This window comes from Thalassophryne amazonica, chromosome 10 (assembly GCF_902500255.1).
Source record: "Thalassophryne amazonica chromosome 10, fThaAma1.1, whole genome shotgun sequence".
Taxonomy (NCBI): Eukaryota; Metazoa; Chordata; class Actinopteri; order Batrachoidiformes; family Batrachoididae; genus Thalassophryne; species Thalassophryne amazonica.
Window position 1 is genome coordinate 104,620,149 of NC_047112.1, and position 16,968 is coordinate 104,637,116.

General features: G+C 41.7%; 1 protein-coding gene across 1 annotated transcript in view; it reads left to right on the plus strand.

The window, feature by feature from the left end:
- The window catches only part of kif1aa (kinesin family member 1Aa), a 237,111-nt gene that overhangs the window by 72,142 nt on the left and 148,001 nt on the right, over nt 1-16,968 (plus strand). Inside the window, 7 exon segments of the mRNA XM_034180686.1 lie at nt 108-183; nt 867-946; nt 1,123-1,229; nt 1,323-1,406; nt 3,201-3,381; nt 3,598-3,670; nt 8,740-8,830. Coding sequence (XP_034036577.1) covers nt 108-183; nt 867-946; nt 1,123-1,229; nt 1,323-1,406; nt 3,201-3,381; nt 3,598-3,670; nt 8,740-8,830 — 692 coding nt within the window.

Sequence of the window (16,968 nt, forward strand, 5' to 3'; positions counted from 1 at the left end):
GACTTGAGGACTGCAACACTACCATCTACTGTAGTTTGAAATATTTGATGAGTGACAGTTTTTTAAGGCAAAATAATGAAACCACTTGGTACAATGTTTATCCACAGGGAGGCCTTGCTGGCAGAAATGGGTGTAGCAATGCGAGAAGATGGTGGGACAGTTGGTGTGTTCTCTCCTAAAAAGGTAAGAAAATTTGAGGCATCACCACCAAGTCCTCATACATCTAATTCACACTTACATGACTAATGTAAATCCTTGTTTCTTTACCCCAAAAGCCTTCCGATAGCCCTAGAAAGCCCCAGCCTGTGTTTATTGACACAGTTGGGTTGTTTTCCCCAAACGAGGTTTGTGGGTGTGAAGTGTCTAATGCTGCTTCCTTCTCTAAGTCCTCTGTCAGATAAACCTGAGCCTGACTGAGGCACATCAGACGAGTGTTCCTCTTTTTCATGAAGCACTATCTGAGATCTACTTCACTGATCACTTCAAACACACTGTGCTGTAGTAAACATGAAGGGACAGATCATGGTCGTCTCCCATTTTAGTGATTTATGGCTGCTTGCCTGCAGCTCTTCACTGTTTACCTTGTACCACATTAAACACACTTAAACACTGGTGGTGTGAAGCTGTGGGGAGTGTTATTTGACTGCATGGACTGACTAATTGCCAATCATTTGATATTCTTTCTAACAGCACATCATTGCTGTCCAATGAAAAATGCTTATCACCACTGTTGGTGAATTGGAGTTAATTGTTTTTCACCTGACAGCAGCAATGTGTTATATTGAAAAGATAATATGATGCTCAATAAGGTCTTTGTATGGCAGACTAAATATCCACAGTGAGTAATTCAGTCTTTTTTGTGTCAGACACCCCATTTGGTCAACCTCAATGAAGATCCTTTGATGTCTGAGTGCCTGCTGTATTACATCAAAGATGGAATCACCAGGTTAGAAATCATCAGACATTATTTACACAACAGCATCTGCATAATTTCAGTGTAACTTGAAAAGTGATTTTTTTTAAGACCAGAGATTGATATACTTTCTTTTGCTGCCAAATAAAGTTTTAGTTGAGAAATGAATGATTGTTATACATTACCTTGTTGACTTTGTCCGTTTTTAGGGTGGGTCGTGTCGATGCCTGCAGTCGTCAGGACATAGTCCTTAGTGGCCACTTCATAAAGGATGAGCACTGCACCTTTACCAGTTCTGCTGGACCACTGGGAGAAAGTGAGCAATATCAGCTCATTAATAGTGGTGGACATTAGGGTTCTTTGTAAATTAAAATGAAGTTAATCTTCACACTGCCCTTTGCATTCCTAGCAGATGTCGTCCTCGAGCCCTGTGAAAGTGCTGAGACCTATGTCAATGGAAAGAGAGTAACAGAGCCCACTGTTCTCAGATCAGGTCATGAAGCACTCTGTTTGAGTTTCACATTACAACTATCAGTCCATGTCAGGAATGGTTGCATACAGTCAGGTTCATACGTATTTGGACAGTGGCACTTTTTTTTGTGATTTTTAATCTTACACCACCACAACCGAGTCAAAATGAAACAATCAAGATGTGTTTGTAGTGTAGAGTTCAGCTTTGATTCAGTGGAGGTTAGCAAAGATATATATTCACTATTTCTGGAAGTACCACCATTTGTGTCCACAGTCCCTCCATCTTCAGACCCTATACATAACTGGAAAAACTAAATATTGCATAAGGATTTGTTTTTTAATACAAATCATCACTTTTACAGCCAGTCTTCTTTAGAAAAGCCTGGGGCAGCTGATCTGCTCTGTGTAAGCCTCATCCCATCAGATTTCAGAAGTTAAGCAGTGCGAGATCTGGTTAGTACTTGGATGGGAGACCTCTTTGGAACACCAGTGGCTGTCTGTGTTTCTCCAGGTTACACTGGAGTTGCATCAGGAAGGGCATCCAGTGTCAAACTTGTGCCAAATACCAATGCGGATCTGGCTGTATCCGCTGTGATGACCCCGAACAAAAACAGGAGCAGCCAAATGGACAACAGCTTCTTTAGAAAAGCCAGGGGATAGGTTATATGAACATTTCCAGGTCACTCACTGAATATGTCTTACACTTTATAAAGAAATGCAGACAGAATTTCAGTACAGAGGAGGGTTTTCATAGAAGAAATCTGGGTAAATTTAGGCTTTACTCTTCCATGTGCTTGCTGGCGAAACATACCTGAAAATGAATATCTTCTTTTTAAGAAAATCCCTCTTGTTTCCATTCCAACATGAAGCTGTACAACTCCTTATAGACCTGAATGTACATAAATTGTTTTTGACCTTCATACTTGGGAGTTTAATGGGAAAAAACAAAACGTATCACCAAAAGAAATAATTGATTTAGTCTTTTTCATTACAAGTTTTTCTATATATATATGTGTGTGTGTGTGTGTGTGTGTGTGTGTGTGTGTGTGTGTGTGTGTGTGTGTGTGTGTGTGTGTGTGTGTGTGTGTGTGTGTGTGTGTGTGTGTGTTTGTTTGTTTGTATACATTAGGGGTGTCACGGTACACAGAAGTCATGGTTCAAACATCATGGTTTGGTACAAGTTTGGTTTTGAAAACTCTTCAAATCCTTATATAGTATCTGTTAGCAGCAGGGAGCTGCCATCAGCCACTTCAGCCCAAAGTGTGAATGTTAACTTTCTTTCACTCAGCATTCTTTGAATTGTCATTCGTGCTGTGATGATTTGACTGTGCGCGTGTTGCGTTTTTTTGTTTGGTTTTATGTTGTGAGACGTATTAAGCCAGACTGCCTCCGATATTTAGTTTCTGCTAAGTTTGTTTGATTTGTGTGCAAATTAACGCATCTCATAACACTACACTCTGTACAGATTTGAAATCATTGTATGCAGTGTCACTAGAGGGATGTCGGAGTGGACATTTCAGCAGTGCATCTTGCTGAAATGTTGGTGACTTATGGAAACAGATACAGTACACACTTGTGTATAATTATACTGTGCAGAGTGCATTCTGTGTACATTTCTGAGGATCAGACCATTGCGTCCATACTGTACGGATCAATCCAAATGCATGTATTGTGACACCCCTCATATCTGTGTGTGTGTGTGGGGGGGGCTTTTGGGGCTTTTGACACTTGTGGATTGTGACAGGTGATGTACACAAACAGGCTTAATCCTAATTTGTGTTTCTTGTCTACTTACCCCGTGGACCTACCACTACAGGAAATCGCATTATTCTGGGGAAGAGCCATGTGTTCAGGTTCAACCATCCTGTGCAGGCCAGAGCTGAGAGAGAGAGGACTCCCTGTGCTGAAACCCCCGCTGAGCCCGTAGACTGGGCTTTTGCACAGAGAGAGCTCCTGGAGAAACAGGGCATTGACATGAAGCTGGAAATGGAGCAGAGGTAATTTTTGACACATTGTGAAACACAAGCTTTACAGGTTTGGGAAAACCTGGAAGGACAGCAGATTTGACCCCAGTTTGTAGACAGGAAGGCACAGTAAATGTGCAGTGTTCCGGAACTGTCAAGGAACTGGAGAAAATATGAAAGTAGTGTTGCTTATTTAGGTTGTTTCATCCACCAAACACCACTTTTCTTGGCTTTTGTTTATACCTTCAGGCTGCAGGAGTTGGAGGACCAATACCGTAAAGAAAGGGAGGAGGCCAACAACCTTCTAGAGCAGCAAAGACTGGTAAATCAAATTGTGACTTTACTTGTGTTAACGCACAGGAGTGGAGGTTTTTCTAAGGGCCCCTTCACACATAGTACGAATAAGTACAACTCAGGGCGACTCAAGGTGGAACAGCTCGTATGAGCGAACCACAAAAACATAGAGCCGATGGGCAGGCGTGCACAATGCCGCTGCGACGGTTTGTGCACGAGGGAACACAGTGCGAACAGCTCCAGCATGTGTAAACACATCACGCAGCTGCTGTGAAAATAAAATAATACGTGTCACCTACGGGACAAAACTTCTGAAACAGTATTTATCGGTATAAGGAGTAATCTGAGTCAACCCTTTCACCATGTATAGATGATGATTAATTTGATTTGATATGTTTTTGGTTTTGATATGTGATTTTTATTTTCATTAATTTTTATATTTTTTTTTATGTATTTTTGATTTACTATATTTGTAAATATGTTGGACCCCAGGAAGAGTAGCTGCATCAAAGCTGCAGCTAATGGGGATCCAAACAAACAGTAAGCAATAATAAACCTACAGGACTCGAATCTGCACTTTCCAAAAGCTCTGATTGCCACTCAGAAACTTTACCACTGAGCTACCATCGCTGTTCTGTGAAAGGTGCGGGAAAATGCCTGATATCAAGAAGGACATGGACGTTTAAAAAAAAACACACACACACCATATAAAAACACTGCATTTTATTGAATACCTCTTATCAAGCGGGCAATACAAGTATGATCCGTCTGTTCCTCTGTAGATGACCCATGGTCACAGACGTACAGTCATGAAATGACATGAATGAGAAGCAGGGCGTTCTTATCATGTCCACATCTACTGGCAGTGTCTCCAGCCGGCCCCGCGTGCGTCTTGCCCGGCACGCGTGTCTCATGGATGGCGCGCCTCAGGACAGACGCTGCGTCATGGGTGGTGTGATATCTGACGGTCCTGATCACCTGGGGTAGCCTGTCAATTGTGCGCGGTACACATTCTCGCTGCAGCCCATTGCAACAGCATTATATGTTTTTATGTATGTCCGCGTGATGATAGCAAGCAGACACGCACGTCACAGTGAGCAGTTGTTAGTTCATGTCCGTCCAAACACAGTATGTGTTCCCCAGCCGTGACATCCAGAACCACAGCTCTCCACAGCTGCTCCTGTGGGCAGCCACACCCCCTGTCAGTTCAGCGCACACACGAACGTGTCACTGTGGCTGTTTGCAAAGCCACACTCGTGGGGCACTTAGACAAATTTCACATCCAGCTTGACAGTGATCATCTGCTGACTGTTGTTTTGTTAACAGTGCGAATGGTCACACATTTTCTAAGTGCCATGCAAGCATGAGTGTCACCTGGAATTTGGCCGACACCTGCGAGAGAGTTCGATGGGCTCTCACAGCATACACTCTGTCTTTCAGCTGCTGGTATGTGCAAATAGTTGTAGCAACAGGTGTACACGGCGTTGGAAGCAGATATGATTTTACACATATTGCATACGATTCCTGCTTCATGTGCACTTCATGCACAATTCAACCAAATTTGCAATGTGTGTGAAGGGGCCCGAAAGGATACACCTTGACACAAGTACTGGGTAATGTCAGTCAGTGCTTATATTTTAAATTTTGAACAGTGCCTTTAAGACAGTGGATCAATCCAACAGGCTCTTCAACAATAACTTTGACTTGTTCTCAAGATCATAATGGATGTTCATTTTACTCTATGATTGTCTTCACTTGTCATCATGAAGTTATGCACTCATGTTGAAACATCATCCTGATCAAATCATTTCCAGCCTTGAATAATACCAACTAAGGGCCTTCATCTTGATGATGTCTAGCACATGGTCTATAGCACATAGTGCATGTGCATTTGGGGTGCATCCAACTCCACAGAGCTATTTACACAGCATGGAATTTGAGTACAAAGTAATACACAATGCACAAATGAGTTGTAGTTAGTCACCTGATTAGTCATGGGGATTGTTTGAGCATAACATGGCATGAACTAATCAGAATGCATTTTGCCATCCCCTTTAAGAGCTGGAGTGTTCCACCTGATGTACTGCTATTTAGAAAGTGAAATCAAATGAGAGGTTTTCTGGCAAGTTAATTGATCTGCACTTTCAGTTTCTCACAATTCGATTCATTTCTGATTCACGGGGTCACAATTTGATGTTGAACACTTTTATTTCATTAAATGTTTTAGAATTGGATTACAGCTCTTGTCATTAGTTTTGGATTATTTATTTATTAGTTTTATATATATATATATATATATATATATATATATATATATATATATATATATATATATATATATATATATATATATATATATATATATGAGGTCTATTAGAAAAGTATCCGACCTTATTATTTTTTTCAAAAACCATATGGATTTGAATCACGTGTGATTACATCAGACATGCTTGAACCCTCGTGGGCATGCAAGAGTTTTTTCACGCCTGTTGGTTACGTCATTCGCCTGTGGGCAGTCTTTGAGTGAGGAGTCGCCCACCCTCTCGTCGATTTTTTCATTGTTTAGGAATGGCTCAGAGACTGCTGCTTTGTTTGATCAAAATTTTTTCAAAACTGTAAGGCACAACTGAGTGGACACCATTCGATAAATTCAGCTGGTTTTCGGTAAAAATTTTAACGGCTGATGAGAGATTTTGGTCTGGTAGTGTCGCCGTAAGGACGGCCCACGGCGCCTGACGGCGATCTGCGCTTCGAGGCGGCAGCGTCTCGCCATTTCAAGTTGCAAACTTCCACATTTCTGTCATGCTTGGCCCCAGCTCAGGGTTTAGGTCCTGATTTTGGCACTATGTCCTTTATGGTTTTAGTTTTGTTTGCGTTTGTTTATTCTTTCTCTTGTAAATCTGTGTGGTTCTGTTTAATGCTTTGATTTGCTTTCTAGGTAGTCACTGGTTCCATTTTTCATCTTACCATTTTTTGCATTTATTTTATAGTTCATTTTTGTATTTATTTGTCATGGTCCTTTAGGTTTCTTTAGTTTTGTTCTGTTTATCACATTTATTGTATATGCTCGGTCACAGGTTTTTGTTATTATTTATTTTTGATGTTGCTTATCAGTTTACATTCCATTTGTTAGTTATTGTATTATTCAGTTGTCACCTGTTTCGTTTTTTTGTTCATACCATAGTTTGTTCTGCCATTTATATTGGACCAGTTCCATTCCAGTTTTAGTTTAAAGCAGTAGTTTCATGGTTTTCCTCTTGTTACAGTAGTTCTTAGTTTTTCCCCTTTGGTTTGCTCACTTTCATTTTTTGAACATCATGTTTCTCACAGTTAGTTTTTCTGTCATTCTCTTCACTTGTTTTGCACTGCTTTGTTTTGGCTTCTCGCACTCTCTTGCCTTTCTGCTCTCTTCTTTGTTCACTTCACCACACCTCTTTCCTGAACTTTCCACACACCTGCTTCACATCAACCTGATTAGTTTGCTCCTCTTGAATAAACCCTCACAGTTCCACAGCTCACTGCCTGATTGTTGACTTAGATCACTTTCTCGCTTCTCGTCTTGTCCAGTTTGCACTTTAGTATTTTTGACCTTGCTTGTGTACTCTGTCCTCCGCCTCGCTGTAGCCTTGAACTCTGCCTGTTTTTTGACTCTGCCTTTGCTCTGCCTGCTATACTCCTTCACGCCGTTGGTACGAACCCTGCTCGCTTCTTGGACACGACCCTGCCTGTACCATGTCTGATACCTCTGTCTGTAAGTCTGACTTCATGTGTACCGAACCCACTGCCTGGTCATCAGATAAAGCTATTTATCCTCCACAATCAACCATGTCTGTGAGTTTGCATTGGTCTCCTACTGCTTCCTGCATTAAAGCATCACCAGCCTTGATAATTTCAGGCTCTGTTGACCCAGTAAGTCGTCAGAGAACAGAGAACTTTCAGAAGAAGTCAGCCTGAGGAGTTTATTCGGACATTCCATTGTTAACGGACATTTTGTAATGAAAGAACGTGCGGGCAGAGTCGCATGTCGGGCCGGACCCGACCGCGGGGGGTCGCGACAGGAAAAACACCTCCGTTGGAAACCTTAACGGACAAGTTGGAACATGCCCAAGCTGTTAAACAATTTCTCAGTTACTCACTTGTTGAAAGCCATCAAAAGCCACCTGAATTTTACAAATGGTTTTCAACACGGAGGTGTTTTTCCTGTCGCGGCGCACACAGATTCACCGAGTCGTCACGGAAACGACTCGGCGAATTTGAGCGCACGTCTTTCATTACAAAATGTCCTTAAACAGTGGAATGTCCGCATAAACTCCTCATGCCCGCCTCTTCTGAATCTTCTCTGTTCTCTCACGACGTCCTGGGTCAACAGAGCCTTAAATTAGGATGATTTCAGCTTGAAACAGGCCGACGACGGCGCCTGGAAGCGCTGCAGGACGTCCCGCTCCGTGGGAAGTCCTTACAGCGACAGAAACACCCCATAATCTCTCATCAGCCATTAAACTTTTCACCGAAAACCAGCTGAATTTCTCGAATAGTGTCCACTCGGATATTCCTCACAGGTCCAGAAAAAAGTTTGATAAAGCAACGCACGCCGTCTCGAGCAGCGTGTGAAACAAAGGAATTCAGCCGAGAGGGCGGGACCACATCTCACTCAAGGCCTGCCCACAGGGAAATGACGTCACCGACACGCGTGAAAAAACTCAGGCATGCGCACGAGGGTTCAAGCATGATTGGTGGAAACGCATGTCAATCAAATCCATTGTTTTTTTTTTTATAAAACTGCCGGTTAGTTTTATAAGATACCTCGTGTGTGTGTATATATATATATATATATATATATATATATATATATATATATATATATATATATATGGCTGACTGTATGGTTAAATTTTTTTTGCTGCCACATGAGAGAGATACATGGGCTTCAGTTTTAGACCAGCATGCACATGGATGCATAGATGAGCACACGAACTGAAATGAATTGTTTGTCAATTTCTTTCATTCCCAAAGCCTGTGGCGGAACTAGGGCATTTCTTTACTGAATCAAAGCAGTGCAATACTCTGTTATGTGGTTTTCATTCATCAATTTTATAGGATTATGAGAGCAAGTTGGAGGCACTTCAGAAGCAAGTTGACTGCTATTACCCAGAAGCCCCAGATGAATTGGAGGAGCCAGAGGAGGAAGGTAGCATGAGTTATTGGAATTATTATAAAATGTGTGTGTGTGTGTGTGTGTGTATACTGTTTTACATAACTCCCTTATCTATCTTTTCTGCTCTGATAACTCAAAAATTCCCCAAACTAGAAAGCTTTAGGTGACTGATTTTCATGCATCCATTCACAGTGAATGGAATACAGGCTGAGACCAGAATAACACCACACGTACAAGCATATATGAATCCCTGAAATTTGAAATCAGCTAGTATAGTTTTTCAGCTGTATATCAGCCTGATTCTACTATTTTATATTTCAGTAGTGTTGAGGTTTACAAAATTAAATAACCTAAATACTAGTTAATTTGATAGGTGTTGCTAGTTTGGACTTTTTTTCTTTGCTGCATTCACGTATTAACCATAAACTGACTGTAAGTGTGAATTAGATTGTGAATGAGTTTGTGTGTCTTTATGTATCAGCCCTACGAGACGTCCTGGCGGTCCATCCACCTGCCTTTCACCCAGTGACAGTTGGAATTGGTTCCATTCTCCCCCATGGCCATTATTTGGAAGTGGGTTTCAAATATGTATGGATTGATGGTCATGTTGATAAAGTCACAACAGATAATAATGATAATAATGAAAAGATAGACAAATACAGTGAGGAAAATAAGTATTTGAACACCCTGCAATTTTGCAAGTTCTCCCACTTAGAAATCATGGAGGGATCTGAAATTTTCATCTTAGGTGCATGTCCACTGTATTTCAACACCTGCCAATCAGCAGAAGTTCTGGCCCTCAAGGACTTGTTAGTCCGCCTCTAAAAAGTCCACCTCCACTCCACTTATTATTCCAAATTAGAAGCACCAATTTGAGGTCGTTAGCTGTATAGACACCTTTCCACCCCACACAATCAGTAAGACTCCAACTACTAACATGGCTAAGACCAAAGAGCTGTCCAAAGACACCAAAGATAAAATTGTAGACCTCCACAAGGCTGGAAAGGGTTACGGGGCAATTGCCAAGCAGCTTGGTGAAAAAAGATCAACTGTTGGACCAATTATTAGAAAATGGAAGAAGCTAAAGATGACTGGCAATCTCCTTCGGACTGGGGCTCCATGCAACATCCCACCTCGTGGCCTACCAATGATGCTAAGAAAGGTGAGGAATCAGCCCAGAACTGCACGGGAGGAGCTGGTCAATGACCTGAAGAGAGCTGGCACCACCGTTTCCAAGGTTACTGTGGGTAATACACTAAGACGTCATGGGTTAAAATCATGCATGGCACAGAAGTCTCCTCGGCTTAAATCAGCACATGTCCAGGCCCGTCTTAAGTTTTCTCATGACCATTTGGATGATCCAGAGGAGTCATGGGAGAAAGTTATGTGGTCAGATGAGACCAAAATAGAACTTTTTGGTCTTAATTCCACTCGCCGTGTTTGGAGGAAGAAGAATGCTGAGTACCATCCCAAAAACACCATCCCTACTGTGAAGCATGGGGATAGAAGCATCATGCTTTGGGGGTGTTTTTCTGCACATGGAACAGGACGACTGCACTGTATTAAGGAGAGGATGACCGGGGCCATGTATTGCGAGATTTTGGGGAACAACCTCCTTCCCTCAGTTAGAGCATTGAAGATGGGTCGTGGATGGATCTTCCAACATGACAATGACCCGAAGCACACAGCCAGGATAACCAAGGAGTGGCTCCATAAGAAGCATATCAAGGTTCTGGAGTGGCCTAGCCAGTCTCCAGATCTAAACCCAATAGAAAATCTTTGGAGGGAGCTCAAACTCCATGTTTCTCAGTGACAGCCCAGTAACCTGGCTGATCTAGAGAAGATCTGTATGGAGGAATGGGCCAAAATCCCTGCTGCAGTGTGTGCAAACCTGGTGAAAAACTACAGGAAACGTTTGACCTCTGTAATTGCAAACAAAGGCTACTGTACCAAATATTAACATTGATTTTCACAGGTGTTGAAATAGTTATTTGCAGCAGTACTATACAAATAAATTATTTTAAAAAAGTCATACATTGTGATTTCCGGATTTTTTTTTTTTTTTTTTTTTTTTTTTAGATTATGTCTCTCACAGTGGACATGCACCTAAGATGAAAATTTCAGACCCCTCCATGATTTCTAAGTGGGAGAACTTGCAAAATCGCAGGGTGTTCAAATACTTATTTTCCTCACTGTAGATAATTAGCGGAAACATAATGTTAATTAATGTTCATGTTAATTACGCAGGCATTAATATACTCAACCAAAAGATGCAGTCATTACCTCTGCCAAGGAGGTTATGTTTTCGGTCGCGTTTGTTTGTTTGTCAGCAGGATAACTCAAAAGGTTTTGAACAGATTTTGATGAAATTTTGTGGAGTGGTTGGAAATGACAAGAGGAACAAGGGATTAAATTTAGTGGTGATCCGGATCACGATCCGGATCCAGGAATTTTTTAAAGGATTCTTCACCATTGCGGGATAGGGGGAATTTTGACATTCTAGTTTCTAACTCCACAAATCAAGGCAGAAAGGCTTGAAAAAAATTAGGGTGTAACAATCAAATGTTCTCTCAAACAACAAAGTTTGGTGATATTCGATTCCGGATCTGTTGATCCAGAATATGCAAAAATATAGGGAAAATAGAAAATGTGTCAGTGTGAGGTGACAAATGAAGCTAGAGATGCACAACTAACACCAAATTGTAGCTGAATCTGTACTGATTCAGTAAGGTGTCATCAGATTTGATGTAGCTTCAAATGTTATGGAGCTAGATCCAGAAGAAAACCACCATTACCGAAAAATCATTTTTATACAATAATTTTGAACTAATAAAGACATAAAAGTGATTCCAAGTTCTAGTGGTATGTTTTCATGGTCAGGGATGTCAAATATAAAGGAAAGAAAAGTGTATGTATCATAGTTTTGGTTGTAACACTGAATTGTTGAATAGATCACTGTGCCAAGGAGGGACTCTCTTTAGGGTCAGTTGTTATATGGCTGGGGGGGCCTGGCTGCCGGTTTGTTTGTCTTTTGGTTTCCTCCCAGGTGGCGTGCGTTTGGGACTGAGTGGCTGTGTTGCTGAGGCTGTCAGGACCTCACCCTGATCACCTGCGACTCGTCAGGACTCACAGCTGTAGTGCATCTGGATGGATTGGAACATGTTGGCATTTAAGACTGGAGTGCACAGTGTGTATTTGCCAGAGACTCGACCTTGTGACCAGACGGGTGAGATCGTCGTCTCGGGAGCCATCTCATCAGCAGCGGATGCTGAGAACGTCCAGGTTTGATGCACAGTCTGTGAAAGAGGAGGGGGTGAGGTCTCACGCTCGTCAGCACACTTCCTGAGGTACGTTAGATTTTGTGACTAACAGTTATACAGTCAGTAAATGTGGTGTCCCTCACACCTTATTGTATTGAGCTGTTTGTTAGTCATGTATCAGCTTCCACTGCAGTGGAGTTTTGTGAACGGGAGGTTCCATGCCTGCAGGTTGGGAAGCTGATCAGTAATCAAGCCAGGAAGTGTTTGCTGTTTGTACACCCTTAAGTGTTCTGTGTGTAGAGTGTGGACTCACATAATGGTTCCTTCTTTCACAGACTCGGTTGTTGCGGCCACCTGGGGGGTGTCGGCGGGGTCCTTGGGTCCGAAACAGCTTCTGGCTCCGGACCGTTAGTGCTGCTGGGAGCGCACCACGCCAGGCCGCACCTTTTTATTATATTTCACTGTTATGTATTAAATTCAGTTATCCTTTGTACCGTGCTCTGCTTATTTCATACTGGGTCCTTCAAACGCTGGTCGGTTCTCCGAGCTGCGTCCGACACATAACATCAGTGACCCTATGGCCTTGTTTAGAGAAGTGTTTCATAAATGTTAAATTCATATATTTGCAGTTTAGTTGAATAATAAACTGAATTTTGTCTCTTATTTGTTTTTGTCTATAAGCACATGCAATATCAATATCAGTGCTCAGATGACAGTAGCTTCTGGGAAAGGTGCAAGTTGCAATAAACTGTGATGCCAAGCGCTAAGGATACATGCTATCCAGTCACAGCAGATGAAACTTTTTTACTACTGAGCAAACATCATTGTTAGATTCCACGGCGTGTAGATGTTATGGCGTCAGTGACCCCATGGCCTTGGTTGAGGTGTGAGTGCTTCAAGTTCTTTAATGTTGTTAAATTATTAAATCTGGTCACAATCCCGATTCAAGCTTGTTTAATCCCGGGCCCTGCTTTCTTTAGTATATGTCATTGTAATATATAGTCTTGTGCTCTCACAACCACTGGCAACACAGTTTTCAGTCATCCCCTCCTTTACAAGAATGAAGCCATCAGCTGCAGACTACTGTAGCAAAAGTACATTTTTTTTTTTTTTTTTACCTCTAATTAATTCAGGACACCGCCTGGTGGTCTGGATGTTTATAACACGGTTATAAGGTCAAAATATGTAATATCAGCCAGCAGGAAAAAATGTCAGTCTCTTTCTTCCAGTTGTAAATTCAGAATGGGTCTGCTGGTCACTGCCTGATGTGGTTGCCAGTGGTTCACCAGGAGTAACATTAGGCCGTTTGGAGTTTTGTCGAGTTTGACAACACTTTGAATGGATGTCATAACTCAGCTTGACCCAGATGGATACACGTGCTGAGAGGTTGCTGTCTCAGTTCAGCAGAATAAAGGATTGGTGTCTTTATATGTCTGTTTGTCAAAAAAAAAAGAGAAACACTCCTTCTTCCGTCGTCTTGGCATCAAATGGCATAGTTCAAAATTAGAAGTATTCCAGCTTGCATGGCATGATGTTATCTTTGACTATAAGCATGCATTATTGGCTACAAAGCAGACCTATTACTCTGATTTGATCAACAAAAACAAGCATAACTCAAAGTTCTTGTTCGACACGGTGGCAACACTTATTCATGAACAACCACCTGTAAGTCGCTCTCCTTTTACAGCACAAGATTTCCTGGATTACTTTGAGAAGAAAATAGACGACATTAGGTTAAACATATCCCATCATGCCTTAACCCAGCCACTACACCATGCTTATTGAGGTGGGCACCTTACTGAGGTATTACCTAGATTTACAGAAGTTGACAGTGTCTCAGTAGGCATGCTGATGAAACTCATAACGTCAACAAAAAGCACAACCTGTTTATTTTATCCTATACCAACAAAACTGTTTAAGGACCTGTGGCCCACTCTTGGGCCGACTGTGCTGGAAATGATTAATCTTTCTTTAACTTCTGGATCTGTTCCTAAATGTTTCAAATCTGCAGTGATTAAACCATTACTTAAGAAACCTAATCTTGACCCTAGTGTATTGACAAACTATCGGCCGATATCAAATCTATAATTTTGCTCTAAAATTCTGGAAAAGTGGTGTCACAGCAGCTCGTGGACTATCTTACAGAGAATAATCTCTTTGAGCCACTGCAGTCTGCTTTTAGAAAATATCATTCCACAGAGACAGCTCTCACTAAAGTGGTGAATGATCTTCTGCTTGCAATGGATTCGGACACCAATACGGTTCTGGTGCTGTTAGATCTCAGTGCTGCATTTGATACAGTGGATCATCATATTCTACTTGATAGGCTGGAAAACCACTTTGGGATTACTGGGAGTGCCCTTGCATGGTTAACGTCATACTTGGCCAGTCGTTCTCACTGTGTTTTGTACAGTAACACTACCTCTAACCTTACTGACATGAAATTTGGGGTTCCACAGAGGTCTGTCCTAGGCCCCCTGCTTTTCTCCCTTCATATAGCACCCCTTGGGCACATATTGCTGCGTTTTGGGATTACCTTTCCCTGCTATGCTGATGATACTCAGCTATACATGCTGATAACTGCTGGTAATCTCGTTCACATAAAGTCCTTAGAGGATTGCCTTGCATCATTGAGAAGTTGGATGTCTAGAAACTCTGATAAGACCGAAATGATGGTTCTCGGTCCAGTGAGACATCAGCATCAATTTGTCTAGTTACCGCTTAGCCTAGGCTCGTGTGTCATACATCACACTGACAAAGTGAGGAACCTTGGGGTAATTTTTGATCCTACATTGTTTTACATTGTTTCATCCTACTTTGACCTCCACATTAGAAATATTACGAGGACTGCTTTCTTCCACCTGCAAAATATAGCGAAGATTCGTCCCATTCTGTCGATGGCTGATGCTGAGCCCCTGATCCATGCATTTATCTCTTCTAGATTGGACTACTGCAATGTTCTATTTTCTGGTTACCACAGTCTAGCATTAGGGCTCTCCAATTGGTTCAAAATGCTGCATCCAGACTTTTGACACGAAGCAGAAAGTTCGACCACATACACCCATTTTGGCATCCCTTCACTGGCTTCCTGTCCCAGTGAGATCAGATTTTAAGGTTCTGCTATTAGTCTGTAAAATTGTTCATGGACTGGCACCTCCCTACCTAGCTGACCTAATTAAACCTTACGTACCGGCCCGGGCTTTGCGTTTTCAGGGTGCATGACTACTTTGTGTCCCTAGGGTGAATAAGAAGTCTGCAGGTCTTAGAGCTTTCTCCTATCGTGCCCCTGTTCTGTGGAATGATCTCCCCGCGTCAACAAAACAGTCAAATTCTGTAATTCTGTGGAGACTTTCAAGTCCAGACATAAGATGCACTTATTTTCCCTTTTCTATGGCTAGCATACTGGCATAGTATAGTTCTGCGCTTTTTACTCTTTTAATTCATTCATCCGTTTCATTAGGAAATGGAGTGTGCCACGGCCTCAACTTTATCTAAATTTTGGGTCTTTTAGTGAAGCTTAGGGCTAGTGGCGGGCGATCACCTTAGTATTCCCTGTTTTTCTTGTTGTTTAATGCTGGCAAATTATACAGTATTTCTTGTCTTTCTGATGCCTGGTTCTGTTTTTTCTCTCTGTTTAAGGTGCAGCTCCAGCCAGAGATGGGAGTTGTATTTGTGTTGGCGATCCTCGTGTCCTGTGCGCCAGTAGCATTTCTTGTATATTCGTCCGTGAATTGTTCTGTGAATTGTTCTGTAATTTATGTCTGTAGATTGGCCCAAGCAGAGGATCACCCCTTTGAGCCTGGTTTGCTTGAGGTTTCTTCCTAAGAGGGAGTTTATCCTTACCATTGCTGCTCTGGGGGTTAGTAAGGTTCGACCTTACTTGTGTGAAGCGCCTTGAGGCAACTCTGTTGTGATTTGGTGCTATATCAATGAAAGTAAATTGAAATTGATATTGAAATTGTCTTTCTGATGTCTGATTCTGTTTTTTCTCTCTGTTTAAGGTGCAGCTCCATCCAGAGATGGGTGTGGTATTTGTGCTGGAGACCCTCCTGTCCTGTGCACCAACAGCATTTCCTGTATATTTGTTTTATGAATTGTTCTGTAATTTGTGTCTGTAGCATGACCCAAGCAAAGGGTCACCCCTTTGAGTCTGGTCTGCTTGAGGTTTCTTCTTCAGGGGGAGTTTTTCCTTACCCAGCTGCTCTGAGGTTAGTCAGGTTAGACCTTACTTGTGTGAAGCGCCTTGAGGCAACTCTGTTCTGATTTGGCGCTATATAAATGAATATAAATTGAAAATAAACTGAAAAATCTTCTGGGCAGATGGATCAAAAATTACTTGGGAACAAAAATTTAACTTTACACCACATATTGTTCCACAAAGTAGATCTGGAGTTTTTATAATAAACGGTTTGTAGTTTAATTTGGAAGGTCGTACGAGGAAGTAACGGTTGCCAGCAAACTTTAGCTTTACCAAAAAGCTGACGTTGAAACCACTTGAACTCAGAAGTAATAATTTGCATGCAAATTACAAAAGAAGTCAAAAACAAATCAGGGAACCCAAAAGCACATGGGTTAAAGGAACAAACACAGAACAGAGACAAAAAGGCAAAGAGGCAAAGAGAGAGTCTGCTGGGAGACTGATTTTAAAGGGTCCTAACTCTGCCTACAAGAATTGTGGGTAATGTAGTCTTTGTCTAAAGTGACAATAATTTCTCCCCTTTGTAAAATGGGGAGATATGAACATTTGGTTCCATGCAAACTCAAGATCTTGTGCAAACTTTCAGTCTTCTCATTACACCACCAACGTGAATATAGCTTTAGTTTTGTGAGGGAAACACCATTTTCCTTCTTCAATGTGTGGCATCTATAGGAATAAATGAAACATCATGTAATGCAAAGACAGGTGGGCAC